Source organism: Emydura macquarii, unplaced genomic scaffold (assembly GCF_026122565.2).
Source record: "Emydura macquarii macquarii isolate MOO-44397 ecotype Brisbane River unplaced genomic scaffold, CSIRO-AGI_Emac_v2 contig_1253, whole genome shotgun sequence".
NCBI classification, from domain to species: Eukaryota; Metazoa; Chordata; order Testudines; family Chelidae; genus Emydura; species Emydura macquarii.
The window spans coordinates 59,350,038-59,368,426 of NW_027131390.1; the positions used below are offsets into that span (position 1 = coordinate 59,350,038).

Sequence of the window (18,389 nt, forward strand, 5' to 3'; positions counted from 1 at the left end):
GATTCAGCTTCTACTGCAGCCTTGCATGTGGCTTTGTTTTAGGCAGAGGCCCCTGATGTTTCAGTTATCTGATTCCATAAAGAAACAATTGTTTCTAACATTTATCCCAAATGAGTGGCAGCTGTTACACTCACCAGTTTCAACAGGGTGTAATCCAACCCGAAACATTAGTTACCTTGTGAGCATACATTGCAAGTATTGAGTTAAACAGAAATAAGAAACAGAAAACTTATGCAGAATGCCTTATACAGAACAATTAGTAACTATTAAGACACACTAGCTAAAAAAAACAGTTAACAAGCTTATCACCCAGTTGCCTCAATCCCACATCCATTCAGGGTGAAAACTTTAATGGATGCCCAGATTTACAGAGCAGCACTGAATACTCCCTACCTTGTCTTAAACTTAAAACAAAGAGAGATTCCTTAGGTTATTAGGGTGCAAGTGGGACACTGTCCTGCTTGTCCTGGCTATAGGAACAAACAGATGTGCTTGTAATGGGTGTTTTTTCTGGTAAGCTGCCTTCAATCAGCGACAGGAGTGAATTCCTTTAAAATGTGATTCTACGCTGAAATGTGACCCTATAAAATGATATTGTGGGGTTCAGTTTTCTCTCAATGCTTGCAGGCCAAACTGACTCAACTGACTCATAAAAATCATAATTTTTCTAATAGTCAACCATGCATACTAAACTTGGGATCTGACAATCAAGCTGGGTTCATTCTGACATACAGCATCTTTAGTCAAAGTTTCTACAATGGAAATGTAGCTAAAAGTCACGGAACAATGCAATTTACTCTCATATAGCTGGAAAAGGGAGGAAGAAAGTAGTGAAATCCATGCCTGATATTCTGTGCCTCTAGAAGTTGCAGCACAGAAAACTTTATGCTGCTTTTGCACCCTCCCTCTTCAGGTCTCTAAGATCCAGAAGTTGCTCTGAATTACAGTGCCTCTGCCCCACCACTGCAGCATATATTTGCCATCACAGGAGGGAGAATCCCTCCACATACTCCTTTCTCCATATCCTTGCACTATGGGGAGTTCTTCTACTGCATGCTTCCCCCTGCTCTGAAAAGCCCTTGCATGCTTCACTAGGATCCATGAGTTGGAGTAAGAAGATGGCCTGCGGGAGAAGGCACCCCTCCTGATTTCTCCACACAAGAATCAGTATTTACTTTCTCCCCGTGGGAACATCTCCTACAGCTGTGTTTGTATAATGAAAATATAGACAATTTAAATTCAGGAGGTCAGAAAATGTATGTACCGTATTGCAGTTCCTAAAGACATTTTTCCACGTAAGCAACTGAATAATAAACATACTGCATAGCTGTATCTCTGTATTAAAATTTTAGTCACTTTCAATCTATGCTTTTTTTTAAAAAAAAGAGATCTTGACCCTAACACTATATAATACTGATTATACCGTGCAATTAACTGATGTAAATTGTAAAATACTGTGTTTCATATCATGAAAATCTGAACTGGGTGCTGTGTTTGTAGAACTCCAGGATCATGGCTATATTTTTTAGACTAAAATGACAGTCTAAAAATATTAGCATTTTATGCATATTCACATACATCTATTTATTTATATTTGATAGGATAATCTAAGGTTTGTGACATTGCTTATATGTGTTTCTTTTTAAACTGAAAGGTTGTATCAGAACAAACTGAAGAAAATCCAGTTATTATCGGCCTTCATTGAATGTAGTTATACAAGTACAATTGCAAACGTCACAGTTTAGATCAAAGAAAATCAGATTAACAAGTAAATTCATAAACGTTCTCTAACATTACCTGCAAATTAAACGTTGGGTCTTCTGAGACATATGGATAATTCAAGGATTGATTAACCAGAAGTGACAGTATAACCAAATATTTCACATGTAAAAATACATCCATTTTCACATGATACCATTAACGCTGTACATTAGTTACAAATCTAATTAGCATCTGCTAAGATTGGAAGAAGCATCTTTTCTATTCCTGGTATTGTAGCAGATAGGCCATTTCAATACAACTGCCTCTGTATTTTATGTCTTTTATATTTGTATCTTATATTTGTATGTATGTTTCTATTATTTGAGAATACATGGGATTTATTTGCTTATAAACAAAAACTATATTAAATATGAGTATTCTTTCCCAATATAAGGCACAATACCTGATCATTTGTGTAAACATAGAGAAGGTTCACTTCTAAGTAGAAATGTGAAAAATTATTGCCAAGATTTCATTCATAACTTTTTCAAAAAAGAAAAGAATTCTACATGCACCATTTTGTGCAAGTTAGCAGCAAGCTGCTGACAAAGACTGCTTTCTTTCTGTTCCAGCCAGAAGCATACAGCACCCAGAAGACAAAGACACCCCAGGCTTGTGATTGAGGAATGTCCTTTAATGCATGAAACACTGACAAATGAGGTAGTGAAAGGATTGTTAGAAAAGGTATGACAGTTTTTGCAATTTTTTTTTTTTTAAACTTCTCTGCTCGCTGGATTTTTAACATAAGTATTTATATTCACAGGTTAGTTATTTTTCAGTTTGCATGTTTTAATCTGTTTTTTTGGCTTATAGAAACTACCAAGGCTTTCCTTTAAGTAAGAAGGAAGTGTTGTTTTTTCCCCTTGAGCACTTCTTTTTGTTTAGAACTCTATCTTGAACTCAATCCAAGATTTGCCACTGACATCATTGGGAGCAGGTTCTGACCCTTACATTGTTGTTTTTCATGGTTTAGGCAACAATAATCAAACTTTCTGTAGGGATATGCACATCTACTAGCTCCTTGCAGAATTATGGTGTAATATTGTATTAAAATAAAATCTGAAGATGAATATTTACTTGTTCCTTGTTAAGAACATACTCAAATAAAACTGACATCTGTAGATGGATTTTCTAAGCAAGGACAAATAGATTGTCTCATCTCATTCTATAAATTACAACAGGCATGCAAAAGTGTTGATTTTATAGAATATTTACTTTTGATTATTTATACAGTAAGTCTTTTCGAAGCTAAAGAACATTAAACTTCTACTTTAACAAACTTTTTGTCTCTCACTTCCTCTGCTAAGTAGAAGATTTACTGAAACAAGAATTTTTTGTTATTACAAGAATTATAGTAATATAGTTCTCTAAATTAGTTGCTAAGGAAAATTTAAAGGAAGAGCATCTTTAAAATATGTTAGGATCATTGAGGTTGTGGCTGAGAGAGCTGCTTAAGATTTTAAATGGCTGTGTTATAAGTACTCTGAGGTAATCAGAATTTAAAATGGGACACCATTTCTTATTTATACCAATTTGCTTTGGTAGGTCAGATATACACGAATGCTAAATAAATATTTTAAATTAATAAACTTGAAATAAGCACTTGTTCAGTCTTGTCCAAGGAAATCTGAAGTATAAGCATTGGGGAAATATTTTTATTAGTCAAAAAATTATTCTTAAATTCAAATCTTTCCAGTATTTTAAAAAATGATTGAGTCATTAACCTATGGTTAAATCTTTTAAAAGTTAAAAATTTAGTATTTGGAGGAAGGGGTGGGGGTGTCTCCAGTACTTCTAAATACCTTAGGCACTTTTAAAAATCTCCTCCAACATTGCTTGCTGCCCTTAAGATAATTTTGGTTCTGTTGCAAAATGGATACAATTTTTGATCTCAAGTAGGTGTATTTTAGTGGGTTGTGAAGTTTATCCATATATATATATATATATATATATATATATATTCAAACACGGGTAATAAAATGTTTGTTATTCTTCTACATGAAAGGTGCTATATACATTTAAGTTAGTATTACTAGCTAGTATTTGAACACATTTCTTGGCCTAGAAATAGCCAAAGAAGCTATCCTGTTTGCAGAATTCCTACTGACTTCAGTGCATGGAGAGCTTGCAGAATCAAGCTAACTGATATTTGCCTTAAAATATAAAACTTGAGAACTCCACAATATTTAAAAACATTGGATATATTTCCTTGAAAATCAACATCTTCGTTTATGGAATATATAGAACATAGAAGTGTCTTATCTACAACCTGTAAATTCACAAAGTTTCAGAATAACTTTCTATTTTATACATGTAGGTCAATGAAGCTGCTAAAAGAGGGAAGAAGTTCGTTGGATTTATAACACAGCATTTTCCTCAGCCTAAATTCTTTAATGGCACAAACACAGATGGAAATGTGGAGTCTGAATCAGCACTATGCATAAGGAGTAGAGAGCACAGGAAATACAATTATGATGAAAACTATAAAAACTGGAATGAAGGGACTTTGAGTGGTCAGTCATCTGAGAGTGGAATAGAGGAAGAAATTCAGCCAGAAAGGGGACAGTTACAGGATGCTGATTTCCAATTTGAAAAAGAAGGCATCCCCAGCCCTACTAAACCACGAAAAGGAGAAGGTAATAAAACACTACCTGTTTATTACAGGAGCGGGATAATTACATTAAGTTATAGCAAAAAAAAAAAAGAAAAAATATAAAGTTAAACTTATTACAGTATATTCTAGCTTATAAAATATAGGGTTTAAAGATCTAAGTTTAAATACATACTCATTTTTTAAAACAGCTTGGCAAATAGAAACCAATACTACTTTTGTCTTCTCTACTATGTATCCAATATTATGTAGAAATTACCTCTTTTTTCTCCTATCATCACTATTTTAAGTGAACTGTTAAAACTTTAGAGTGTTAAAACAGACAGTAAAAAGCTCAATGTTTTTAACATTGCAGGCAAATAACTTTGTATGACCAGTGTGTGCATAAGAAAACACACTTGTGTGTGCCTGAAAAACAGTGTCCTATCTTCAGAGGATGTAATTGTGTTACAAGAATTGTTACCCTTATTATTCATCAAGAAACTTTTAATAGGCCTCTAAGATTACACCATATTGATTCAAACCCCTAACTTGAATTAAATGTTAAAACAAAGGATACTGGCTAGGTGCTAGGGCTAAATTCAAACATATTCCTGTCCATTCCATGTAATGCATAGCAGACTAATCTTTTCATAATGGACTGATTTTGGTAACATACCTTTAAGAGGTACACTGAGGGAAACTCAAATTAGTGTAATAGTGAAATCAAAGAGGCTAATAAATGAAGAATGTATTTACATTAGAGAAACATGCATAAAAAGTGGATTATACAGAAAACTCATTGGTGAACATTTTTGTTAATGTGACAGAAAGCTTACTTACAAAAGAAAGATGAAAATATATAAAAATATACTGCCCATTCTGTTTGAGAAGTCATCTAGAACACTGATTCTAGATGTCAGGTGTCTTTACTTCGGCCATGTGTTCACTAAGAAAGAATATGTGTTCTTTCTTTGAGTTAGCTGACACATGGTAACTAATATGAGGTAATCCTAGTGAAGGCAAGGCTGTTCCTAAGTTTCACACATAAGCAAGTCATGGTAAAGCTATGTGGGACTCCAGAGTTTACCTCAACCTGATAACTCATATTAAAATTACAAACTGTCATGTCTTCACTAAGATCTCATGTTAGTTACCATGTGAAAACTAACCAAATTAAGAACAGACCTATCTTCCTACTGAAGATGCACCTTTTGTGGAGGAGAGAGAAAGGAATACATGGGTTCTTCTAGTTAGGCCTTTTTAGTCCATCTTTCCTTCCTTTCTGAAGTGTTGGCTGTCAATCTTGCCCACCTGTTACCCAATAGGTGGGTTTTAAAATTACTATTTAGCATAGTGATATCTTCCACTGTGTACCAGAAACATTCTAATTAAATTCTTGCTAGGAGTTAAGTACCCTCCTTAATTTAAGGACTGCAAAGAAAATCAATGTACCTTTTATTTTTAATACCTGAATTCAAGAGGTTCTTGTGCAACATGCTGAGCCTTTAGAATATTTTTGTAACCAGTTTACCAACCAAGACTTTTCCTGAATGCAAAATTTATACGAGAATCTTAAAAGATTTCTATCCTGGATTTGTCTTTCTTTTTTTCAGTTGTTAGTCACATACTCATAGAAGGTATTAGCATTTCTAAGTTAAGACCACTGAAATTTAACACCCACTCTTTGTGAATGCTGCATATCACCCTCATTTCCTTTTATAAAAAAGTTGCAAGCATACATTTTGAAAAAAATTCAATTAGCTGCATGTTTCTGCATGCAGATTTGTATCCTATTTTGATATGCCATATTCATCTCAATCCTCGTTCAGGAGATACAGAATAAAAATACGTCTGAGTGCCAAATTTTAGGAACACAACAGATGTTCAAGATTTGAATATCAACTCTGAGTGTGTTACTACTGGTATTTAATAACTCTGGTAGACATGAACATTTGCACAAACTGATAGTTGGCCCAAGGTTTTGTACTTCCTGCAAACAAACATGAAAGCATAAAACAAAAACATTAACTATGTTAAGTTGTATCACTTAATAGTACTGGTACAGATAAAGCAGTATAAACTCTGGCATGGATGCAGTTATACTGGTGTAGAGAGTGTTACTGGTATAAAGGGGGTTATCCTATACACGTATAACAGGTATTACTTCATCCCCACTAAAGTAGTTGTATCAGAATAGTTATATCAGTAAATCTCCCTATATATCTCATCACACTCCCTAACCAACATAGTTTTGGCAACACAAAAACTGTGTGTAGACCAGGCCTTAAGTGATCTGGTCAGTTGGACCATCTAAAATTGACTGTGAAGACTCAAACAATTTTTATGGTATGCATGTGTTGTGTGAACGCAGTACTACAAATAAAGGTCAACTCACCAATGGTACGCTCCATCAAGGCTGGATATGGCGTAACCAACTCTTCTCCTCTAGCACCCTCTGCTGATGACCACTCCAGCCCTGCAATGGTTCACCTCTTCTCATGACTCTAGTGACTTCTAAATAAGTCACGTTTAATCACACCCCATCTGGGATGATATATAGTCCAACAATAACAAATCCCTCCATCCAGACTGCCACACACAATTCTTAGCCCAGCAGTCTGTACACCCTTTTCTCAGAGGTTGCAGTAGTCCATATTCCCTTTCCAGGGGCTTCACACCACTTTGCAAGGGACTGGAAGGAGAACCCACACCTGTCCTCTACACCGGGTTCCAGCACAGGGTCTCTAGAACAGGTAGTCATGGTTCACTCCAGTAGACTGCTTGCTGCAACCTCCCTGGGCTAGATCCACACAAATACTTAGGCACCTAAGTTCCATTTTTCAGCACAACTATGATCCACAAACATCTCCCCTTTCTCCCCCCCCCCCCCCCGGTACTACCTTACCCCTTAGGTGCCTAAACTTATTCCACACCTACATTTTTGCAGTAAAAGTTCTCTAGCTGCCTATGTTTCTGCCTCTGGACATGCAGATTCCTGCCTCCCTCCCACCTAAACCCCAGAGCAGTGCACAAACCAGGGGAAGAGACATGTTCCTCTACCTAACTCATGTGTGGTGTCCAATCCAATAGGCATATCAGAGACTGCCTAACTCCACACAAGACAGCTGTGGGGAGGGACAAGTAGGAGCTCCCTTATAGCTTTTAGCCCAGTGGTTAGGATACTCACTGGGATGTGAGAGACCCCAGTTTTAAGTCCCTGTCCCCTTCCTCCCCCCACCAGATAAGGAGAAGGAATTTGAACAGCAATTTATCACCTCTCAGGTGAGTGCTCTACCCGTGGGCAATAGTGATTCCTATGCTCTCTGGTCCAATTAATAGCTAGTTATCCAATTGTTTAATTAAAGTGCAGCAACTTCAATAGGAGAATTGAAGGAGGTCCACATCAGAATATCCCATAGCCCAATGGTTAGATCACTCAAACCTAAGGTGGCAGATTCCTGTTCAGATCCCTTCTCATCAGACAAAGGGGGAACTTGAACAGGGAGTCTCCCATATTCGTGGTAAGTCCCCTGATCACTGGGCTCAGAATTAGAAGGGAGCTCCCTCCCTGCTGTTTTGTGTGCAGTGAGGCAGCCTTTGAACATGCCTTTCAGTTTGGGCACTATATGAGAGTTAGGTGGAAGAACACCCATCTTCCCCCACTTTGTGGATCGCTAGCAGAGATAGGTGCTTCAATCTGAGCTGCAGAAAGATCCTAGCTCTGTGAGAAATAGCACTTAGGACACACACACACACACACACCCCCTCTCATCAGCATCTCCCATTAGTTAACTTAGACAGCTACTACCTAGCCTGTGACTTTTGTGGATCACCTTCTAAGGTGAATCTCTCTCCCCATTCATTGTACAGGGACCTTTTAGCACCTATCTCAGTTTTATGGATCACACGGTTGTTCCTGAGACTTTCTACATACCTCAAGTTAGGCATTGCCACGTTGAGCATCACAACACCTATATCCTTTTGTGGATTCAGACCCTTCCTACTAAATCTTTCTTAAGACTTTCACCTCACCCTGCAAAAGGCTTCTTGTTCTCTACATGTCTTTTCCTATCTCTGTGCCTAAAAAACAACCACAGAGGTTCTTCCCTACAACCTCATCTGCTCAAAACTTGATCTGTTTATAGCACTACCCAGCCCTTTTCCAGCTGGGTTTCATCTTTAATCACACCTAGTCCATCCTCCATGTGCAACCAGGTGAGTTAATTTGCCCCATGTGACCACATTAACCCTTTCAGAGCCATTATGGGCCACACATTCCATCACAGTAAACTATGAATAATCAACCAATTTCTAATATGTAAATTCTTGCTTGAATTATTATTTCTACATTGGCTGCTGTTCATCACCTTCCTAGCAAAATCTAGACTGCAGATGTTTAAAAAGAAAGTGACTTTACTAACTGTAGCTATTAAAATGTTCTTCCTGATAAATAGATGGAAGATACTGGAATTGCTTTTTACCATTTTAAAAAGTACAAGATTTCACCTTTCACAAATCTGTATGTGATTTTAAAGGATAACTTTGGAATATAAAGAATATGTATAAAATAAGCTACATAAATAATGAAATAGTATCATTAAGTAGTACAGATCAAACAAAAAGGCTTTAAACAGTGGAACTTTTATTACCCAGCACTGATAGGAATAGTCAAATATTCCAAAAAATAATATTGAATATACAGTTCACCTAACTGTTGAGGTGCCTAGCAATTATCTTTCTTCTCTGCACAGCTTTCAAAAACGACAGACTTCTGAGTCTTCTAAATAATACAGATACTCAGTACTGTTCAGTTATTCCAGTTTTCTCCATTCTGTTTCCTGACCTACCCCGAAGCTGAAGAAGAGACATGTAGGGACAGGAGTGAGGGTGGACACGTAGGGTGAAATCCTGGTCCCACTGAAGACTATGACAAAACTTCCATTGACCTCAGTAAGCCAGGATTTCACCTCCGAATAGGGGAGCCATGGGAGCCAGCTGTGCAAGGACAGGAGGTCAAGCTCCCTGCATCTGCAAAAAACAGGGAAAAGGCCAAAAGGCACACTGCTGTGCTCAGACTGTGCACAGATTTGCTGAAGGGGGTCAGATCCACACACAGCCACCTTTCAAGATTAGTCCCAAAACAAATTCCCCATATATCCCTCATCCCCCCCAGGAATATATCATATAGCGGTCCTGTTTCTTGCTCTGAAGGGGTCATGAAATAGTAAATCTTAAGCCTGTCAATAGCCCAGAGTTGACAAATTGCCTAGTCTTCACCTCAGACTGTTGTCATTTTAGAGGGGAAAAAAGGAAACAATTCTCTGGAAAGTTTGTTTTTTAGATGATGCTTGAAGCTGCTCAGAGGCTTGAAATGTTAGAAGAAGTCCCAGGGATTAGATTTTTGGGCAGAGTGCTGGTAAATTAATCAAAGGTGTGCACAAAAAATGCAGTTTGTCTCATGGTTTTGCACACAAATATCATCAGCACCTGTGTGTATGTAATTATATACCTACATAATAAACATTTATTTAGCTAAAGCATTATATAACCATTCACTGCAGTGTTCTTTAAGGGGTTTGGATTTGTGGAATTAATTTATATGGAACTCTGTTTACTGATTACTGTGTTTGTTTAGTATAATGGCATTATTTTAATGCCTAGATATAGAAAATAAGGAGAAACATTCAGGTTTTTTCAGTAGATTACTTAAAAAAAATTAATGATTTTATTAGGTTAAAGAAATACCATCAAAATCTAATCAATTAAAAAAAAAAGATAAAAGTAGTTTCAGGTACTACACCTTTCCCTGAATCACGCTGACAATTCCTGTGGATTTACAATTCCCTGACCCTGACAATTCCTGTGGTTTTACAATTACATTTTTCTGGTTTTATTCATGGTTTTTTCATGCCCTGTTGCTGTGTGAAAGATCCACATAAACAAAGAAAACTGACTAGATGACTGACTGGGAAACTGTAAAAATTATATACAAAGTACTCTCAATGTATAAACAGGTTGAAAAAGTAGAGAAAAATAATTTTCTCAGATAATAATTTTAAGGGTTATTTGTAATAAAAATAGCAAATAATATTCAGACAGAAGTGTAAGTTTAAAGTTGATTGTGTTCCCTTAAGGCATCACTTTTCCTGACCTTTTTCTTTTTTTATATTTTTCCTCAGATAAATTATATATGGTCTCCAATGTTTTTGATGATGACTCAACCTGCTGGACCTATCATGAGGGTATTTTGTCTATGAAAGTAACAAGAAAAGGGCCAGTTATTAGTACTTTGGATGCAGATTGGCTAGAACTAACCACATTTTATTATAAACAAGGATTGTCGTTAATTGATTCTTTTGTATACTGGGACACTTCTAAAGGTAAATAAGTGTATTTTTCATGAGATTTTAAACTGTTGTCTTCATTTTGCAAAACGTAGGTCAGATTTTGTTTCTTAAAATGAGGAGCAAATCTGATGTTCCTGTTTGTAAAAATGATGGGTACTATGATAATTTTTGTCATTCCAATTTCATAGAATGTGAGACTTGTTTTAAAGAGGGGGAAAAAAGCCTTTCACTGTTTCCTTAACAGTCATATCTTAGAATAATTGAAATTTCTCTTTTGTTTTACCCAGCACAAAGTTTTCCAAAGGGACAAATATTAGTATATCAATTAAAGAAGCACTTACTGCTAATGCTATTCTATTTAAATACTTACTGTTAATAATAATTACATATAGAAACAAAATATTAGGCATAATATTCTCAGAATGCATTCCTAATTCTCAGAATGCATATTAGCTGGTATTCACCGGAGGCCATGTCCTGCGATTTGTTGAGGCCTTCAGTGAAATTCTGAGCACCTTAAATTCCCATTGAATATACAGTATCATAAATATACCATAAGATAAATACTAAATAGTATTCTAAAGACCTATTCCTGCAGTCTTTATTCCAGCATGATGCTTTCTGAAGTCAATGAGTGTATTTAGTTTATGTTAGGATGGAAGGATTAGGCCCATATGGTGAAATCCTGGCCCCAATTAAATCAGTGGGAGTTTTGCCCACTGACTTCAATGGGGCCAGGGTTTTACCCCTACTGTTTTTGTTATAGTATCTATTAACAAACTGCTATGACCAAATTACTTATATTATAGTTGCTTATGTACACTAGCAGGGTCCTCATGACCAGTTAGCACAACACATGCTGGTGTGTGCTAGAATTTACACTGCATCTGGTACACACTAATGCACTATGTAGACAAGCCCGTAAATTTTTCTCCTGGGCTTTTGAGTCTTTTTTATCTTTTCCACTGGCTACCACAACATATTCCTCACCTACTAAAATAAATGTTGTAATTAGAAATAGCTCTAAACCAAACCTTGGATCTGAACACCCATGACCTCTGGGGAAGTTGGAATCTGTTCTAGATCCAGAGTTCCTATCTTTGACTCATTGCCAGTAGTGATATCCCTCTTTTGTAAAAGTTGTGATCAGGCAAATGTTGTTTCTGAGCATTCCTGATTATCAATGCACAAGCATCGCATCTCCCACTGCCAGTCAGCTGCTTGTTTTGGACAGTCACTGACAATAGCCACATTATACTTAAACACATGCCGTACATTGTTGAAGTTAACATTTAATGCTTTAATAATTTATTATCCAATAAGTAAAGTATGACATATAGGTCACTCTAATTACACAGCTAGCTCCTCTAACAATTCATTAAGGACCACGTTTCTATTAATCATTTAAATAAAAAAATTCTGTGTGATGGGGTATTTATGTTAGTTTAGAGTTTCAAAACTTTTAAAAAGATAAGTATGGACCTTTACACCACTCTGAAGTTCCATTTCTTTCAGTCCCTTTGCAAGAGAGAGGATTATTTCTTCTTTTTTCCAATAGTAGTTAGCCAAAGGATTTGTTACGGGGTTTTTTGGTTTTTTTTTAAAGTAGCAAGATTTCATGAATTTGCTCTATTAGTTAGAGTTCAGGACCAGAAATCAATAAACCTGGCATCTGATCTCAGCTTTGACTCAGAATTTCTGTAGTACCTGAGGTGAGTCATTTAATTCCTCTGAGACTGTAAGCTCTTTGGGGCAGGGACTGGCTCTTACTAAATGTTTTTACAGTGTCTAGCACAGGGTGCCCTAATCCCATTTGATGCTTGTAGCAGGGTCTTTCTTGAACTGGCATTGGACCCTGCCAGTGCCTCAGTTTTCCCTTTTTGGAGTTCTCAAAAAGTGCCCCCAGCCTCTTATGCAAGTCAAATAATATCCCTCTTGGACTCTGGTTTATTAAAGTCACCCAGTTCCAATATCATCTGAAATCAAAACAAATCTTTCCCTCACTCCAGTTTCTTCAAATCTTTTCTGGGCTCAAGAGTTCCTTCCAAAACCCAGATCCTGCTGACTGATGTTTCCTCAAACCTCTTCCTTTTAAGATTTCTGCTTCTGCCACTCACTAATCTGGCTGATATGGAGAGCTTCTTCCCTGTTCCTCTGTCCCTTTCTCTCTTCTGAATCCCCCCTGAGGAACCTCCCTATTTCCTGCAAGTCTTTCTCCTCAGCTACCCTTCTACTGAGGCTTCAGACTCCAGCATGCATGGGTGCACACGTGTTCACTTGCTTGCTCGCTCACTCACTCTCAGTTCTCCAAATTCCTCTGAGCAGGGGATCTCTACCAGACCCACTCTAGGCTTATCTAGAGAGACCCCCCCCACACACGTTCTTTCCTAGCTTCTGGTCTAACACTACTTTGACAAAGCAAGCTCCTTCTTATGGGAAGTCCTATCCCTGGGCTACCATCATGTGATGCCGGGTCACCTGACCACCCATCACCTAGGACCAGATGACAAGGCACAGGTAGGGTTGAGTCCAAATCCCTTGAAGAGCCAGCCCATCCTGTGACAGCTCCTCTAGGCACTACTATGCTATAAATAATACCTTAAGCTTTTCTCTCTTCAAAAGCTATTTCTTTCCGGAAAGTCTCTGTGGCTTCAGTATTAGACTCCTGTGCTCTTTAAAGTATTGTTAATATTTTAATTAAGATAGAATTATGATTAATATTAAAGGTATGTATTTTTAACTGAATATGATGTCAGAAACAGGAAATTATCTTACTAGATTGCAAAAAAAATTAATGTTTTAGATAGCAATTTTTTTTGCAAATATTTGGAACTGTAATCTACATACCAAATGTAAATTTTTAGTCAAAATTAATACATAATATTAGTTGATTTAAGATTAGAAGATAATGCAAAGAGGAGAATATTTTGTAGTAATATTCTTGTATTAGGTGAAACAGACCTGAACTGCTTGATTTATTTATCTCCTTGAATTTTACTGTTACTTTGTGCTAAATGAAGATTGTACATTCCTTTAAAGTGACATTTTGTTTGTTGCCCATGTTTTGTTGCTTCAGTTGTCCTAGATTCTAAGTGGTCAGTGTTTTTTTAGAGTTGCTTATGGTAGTTATGTATTAATGAATGGAGCACAGGACTTTAATTCAGAAAAGCTGCTTTGTAAAAGTTCATTGAAGTGTTTCCTCTCAGACTCACAAACAGTTTTTGTGAGACTCAAACTCATTCTGTATAAAATAATCAAGTATATTAAGAGTGCTAGTTAAATAATACATTTTAAGGTAACTTTTTTATGAGTCATATAGTATCTATTTGTTCCCTAGCAGTTCTATCTGCATTGTACCAATCATAATTTTTCTGTTTATATGGCAATTAACTTTTGTTGTGCATACTTTAAATCTCTGTAAATCATCTGAGGCTGCGGTTCTAAGCCAGATTCATTCAGTGCATGAATGTGTTTGAAGAAAGGCTCTCATTCTTCAATTTACAGACAGAAAGACATCCCAGAATTACTAAAGAATTATTTTAAAAGGCCAAGGATATAAAAGTGAGCAAGCCAGTTATTTGTGACTTTCATCAGACAACATAAGTAAGAGGAGGAACTCCAAAAACTTTTTCTTTTCCCTCCTTCTAGTCTAAAGCAACCATTCCTGTAACAACATCTAATCAAGCTATGTGTTACCATGGTTCTGTTTGCCTGGTCTGATTAACAATAATAATTTTATTTCTAAAGCACCTTCTGTGCTTGGCTTACTGCACAATTTAAAATATAAAACAATTTTAAAAAATCAGTTTAAAACAGATAAAATATTTTAAAATCAAATTATGTGACTTCATTAAAACTGAATCCTAGAAAACAATGAGAGCTGCTATGTGCTTAGCAATTTGGAAAACCTGGCCCTCGATGTAGATCCTCACCTTTTGGCATGTTGCTGTAGCTCTGCAGCAAATTAAAAGTTTGGTGATTGTTAAGATTCATGGATGAGCCCTTAAATAAACGAACATGTTTGCAGTTACACAGGATTAAATGTTCAACCATGTCCTCTGAAATTGCATCTAAGCAGTTAAAGGTGCAATTGTACAGGCCTCTTTGGTTGAGTTTTTTAAGTCCCAATCCAAATCCCACTGAAGTCAAGAATGTTCCCTTTGGTGTATGTCTACACTGCAATTAGACACGCACAGCTGGCCTGCGCCAGCTGACCTGAGCTTGCAGGGCTTGGGCTAAGAGGCTGTTTAATTTCGGTGTAGATGTTTGAGCCAATCCAGCAAGCCAGAAACAGCTGGTACAGGCCGCTGCACGTTTTTAATTACAATGTAGACATACCCTTTGACTTCAGTGGGAATAGAATCATGCTCTTAGACTTTGATAGAGTTCTCCCAGTGCTGGAAATAGAGGTGACAATAGGCCCTCTTAAGATACCTGTTATAATTCAGTAAGGAGAACTGCTCAGCAGCTGTTGGCCAATGAAATTTCCACAATCCTCCCATTCTCCGCAAGTGTCTACCATTTTTTTTTCTGATGGAGATTTCTCCCATCTTTAATACCTGGGGAATGTCTTTTTAGGCATTCCACACTGCCTCCTTTTAACAACTGGAGCCTCTGATTCTATAAATCTGTAGTAGAGATCATCCTCAAATCGAGGGATTGCTGCCGGCCTCTGATTCTGCCCAGCCTGATTGTTACATTATTTCAGTTGGGATCTTTGGATTGACAATGCTGGATTAAAATGAATATGTTTAGAGACAATCAAACATGGTTGTAGGCTTTTCTCCTTCTGATTAAGGGAAAGAGTTTACAAAGGAACTAGCACTGAATTTAGCTACTGGATTCTTTCTTGCCTGATTTGTTTGTTCTTGATGTCAACCTAAAAAACTTGCATAATCAGTTGAATATTTGGGCCTTTCAGAAAGCTGAAATCTAAAACCTTTCAGAACAATAATTAATTAATTAATTAAAATGGAATTTAAAAGATGTGTGCCTTCCACCATCTTGACTACTTTGCTTGTGTGCTGCATCCTTTATCCTCACTTTTTTATATAGGTTGTACATTCTCTTTAGCAGGGGTTGTCTTCATGTTTGTCTGTACATCACCTAGTACATTTTATGCATTATTTCAATATAAATAAATAACACATGTAGCCCAAACAGCTACAGAAATGGTCATTTGGCTCAGGCCCTATGAAAGTTACAAAAGAGCATTTTAGCAAAGAATACAGAGGTATTTCCAGAAGCTATAAGAACAAAACTTGACAGTATTCTGTTTATTAGAGTAGTTGAACTGTCATTCCTATTTTAATGAAAGAAAAAGTACACTCTTTCTAATGCAGAAAAAGCTACCATAGCAACATTTTATTTGCTCATCTGTTTATATAACTATCATCTATGATGTATTTTTAAAAATATTACACTCTATCATTTGTTTTGGGTACTAGCATTAGAAATGGTAAACTACTATCATAGACAAGATGAACAAAGGGCCAAATGCATTCAGAGTGAAACTCCACTGAAGTTGATAGTTTCACCAGTTAGGAATCTGACCCAAAATGTTTTATGAATGTCAAAACAAATGCTGGAATTTTAAAAAATATCTCAGCACAGAGAGGTGACTTTTATTTCAATAATTGCTTGAAATCCGGAAGACCTATTTGACAAGATATTTGAGATATTAATGGTTAAAATATTTCCTAGTTTTGACTATTTCAAGTACCTGCCTAAAACCTGAAGAGAAGTTCTGCAGTTAATGAATGTATAGAATATAACTTTTTGCAAACCATAATAAATGTGTGCAGGTGTATCGTGTACACACTCAATCACATACATACATACACACCCACACATTTACACACCCAACCACACTTCGTGTGCGCGCGCACGTGCATGCGTGCATAAAAATGAAACATTATATACTCTATTTCTATACATGCATGATAGGCATATATGACTGTAAATATATCATTTAAAATACTCTTATTTCTGAAAACAGGTAAGATTTGCTGCAAATGCAGATCCACAAAGAAGTAAGGTTATTATGATTCTTTTAATACTTAGCATTGCATTAGGAAACTGATGTTTGAGATGGTCAAATTCATACCATATTTAGAAAATTTACGCCCATCTGGTAAAATTCCAAGTCAGATCAACTGTGGAATTCTTTCAGTTATTCTCCAAATCATATTACAATATGACAGTATTTTTGCATAACCATAAGTTATGTCACAGAGACAATCTTGTCTTTACAGTATGTTGGAGAGGATTTAAAGCTGATATTCTGAAGAGTATTTCTATTTTCTGTTTAAATTTAGTTTAATTTTTTTTAGTTTTTAAGATTCTCGGCTATTGAGGTACCACTACAGAAAGGGCTTCCAGATGGCTCTTAGGAGATGCACTATGCTATCAAAGACAGAAAATGAAGCAACATATGATGCACAGCTTTAGTTTGGGCCAGCTGGATATTATCAAACTCCCACAAGAAGTAAGTTAGGGAGGTGCTCTCTGAAACTTCCTTCCCATCAGGAATCCTCCTACATTTACTTCTGTTTCAGGCTTTTCCTGTGGCCATTTAATATTTTTTTAAGTAACTGTGTATTCACACTGTACTTCTTGCTTTGTTTATCTTAAATCCTCTCCCATCTCCACCAATCATATTTATCTTGGTCATACTTGCAGCATTTCAAAGTTGAGAATAACATTTCTGTATCTGTGTGCTTCATAAACAGTGGTTATCTTTCTGTTGTATAAAAAACAAATTCAAACTCAAATATGGCACTTGCTTGTAAATGCTTTTAATAATATGGAAAGTTGCATTTGGTTAATAGTTGGCTCCCTATAGAAAAGGGAAAATAGAGTAATTTGATTAAGAATTTGACTTCATAGTTTACAAAGTTGTGACTGAGACAGCTGGAAAAAAACATTATATATGAATTTATTTGATGTCTCAGATAATTTGATTTCAGTGGGACTACAAGCAGTGTATAAAGTTAAGAAGGTGTGTACATCTTTGCAGGAGGTGGGCCTAAGTCTTTATAGTTCACCTTACACGTGTCCTTGCTTCCACAGGAGACCAAATGCCCAAATCTTTAGATGGATTATTTATATACGAAGAAGAAGGTTCAGGAGTTCCAGGTTCTAACAGGAAAGGAAATGACACAATAGTTGTAGAACAATGGACTGTCATTGAGGTAATTCACTGTTTATTTAGCAATGTAACATTTTATTTTTAATTTTTCTGTGTTGTTTTTCTTAGTATGTTTGTATCAAAGTTAGATATAAGTTTAGGATGCGTTTTTGCAGTTACCTTTACACAAACAAGACTACCACTGAAATCATAAGACTGTATGCTGAATTTTTGTGTATTTGTAATCAAATCACTAACACAGGAAAGTAAGATCTAGCAAATCAGACTCTACATGTAATGTAGGAATTTGATCAAAAATACATTTAAAAAGTCATCTTTTTCACTGCTTAAGAGTGACTTATTTGTTTTACAGTCTATGTAATGTTTGAAAATGTATTTTAATTCATTTCTTTCTACATTCATTTATTAAACATTTTCATGCCAGATTGTTGATTTAAATAAGTGACCACTAACCACAGAACTAAAGTCTTCTGCTTTAACCAGTTTCTCAATCTCCAATATGGTCAAGTCCCATAATCTCAGAAAAGTCCCTCTGTTC

At 36.2% G+C, this 18,389-nt stretch overlaps 1 protein-coding gene and 1 long non-coding RNA gene across 2 annotated transcripts in view; one reads left to right on the forward strand and one right to left on the reverse strand.

Moving 5' to 3' along the window:
- The window catches only part of RFTN2 (raftlin family member 2), a 50,148-nt gene that overhangs the window by 10,172 nt on the left and 21,587 nt on the right, over nt 1-18,389 (forward strand). Inside the window, exons 4-7 of the mRNA XM_067549835.1 lie at nt 2,334-2,445; nt 4,079-4,397; nt 10,534-10,734; nt 17,773-17,894. Coding sequence (XP_067405936.1) covers nt 2,334-2,445; nt 4,079-4,397; nt 10,534-10,734; nt 17,773-17,894 — 754 coding nt within the window. The remainder of the gene's footprint in view (nt 1-2,333; nt 2,446-4,078; nt 4,398-10,533; nt 10,735-17,772; nt 17,895-18,389) is intronic.
- Nucleotides 17,602-18,389, reverse strand: part of LOC137154114 (uncharacterized) — a 36,400-nt gene continuing 35,612 nt past the window's right edge. Inside the window, exon 3 of the long non-coding RNA XR_010920078.1 lies at nt 17,602-17,841. This is a non-coding gene — a long non-coding RNA (uncharacterized lncRNA). The remainder of the gene's footprint in view (nt 17,842-18,389) is intronic.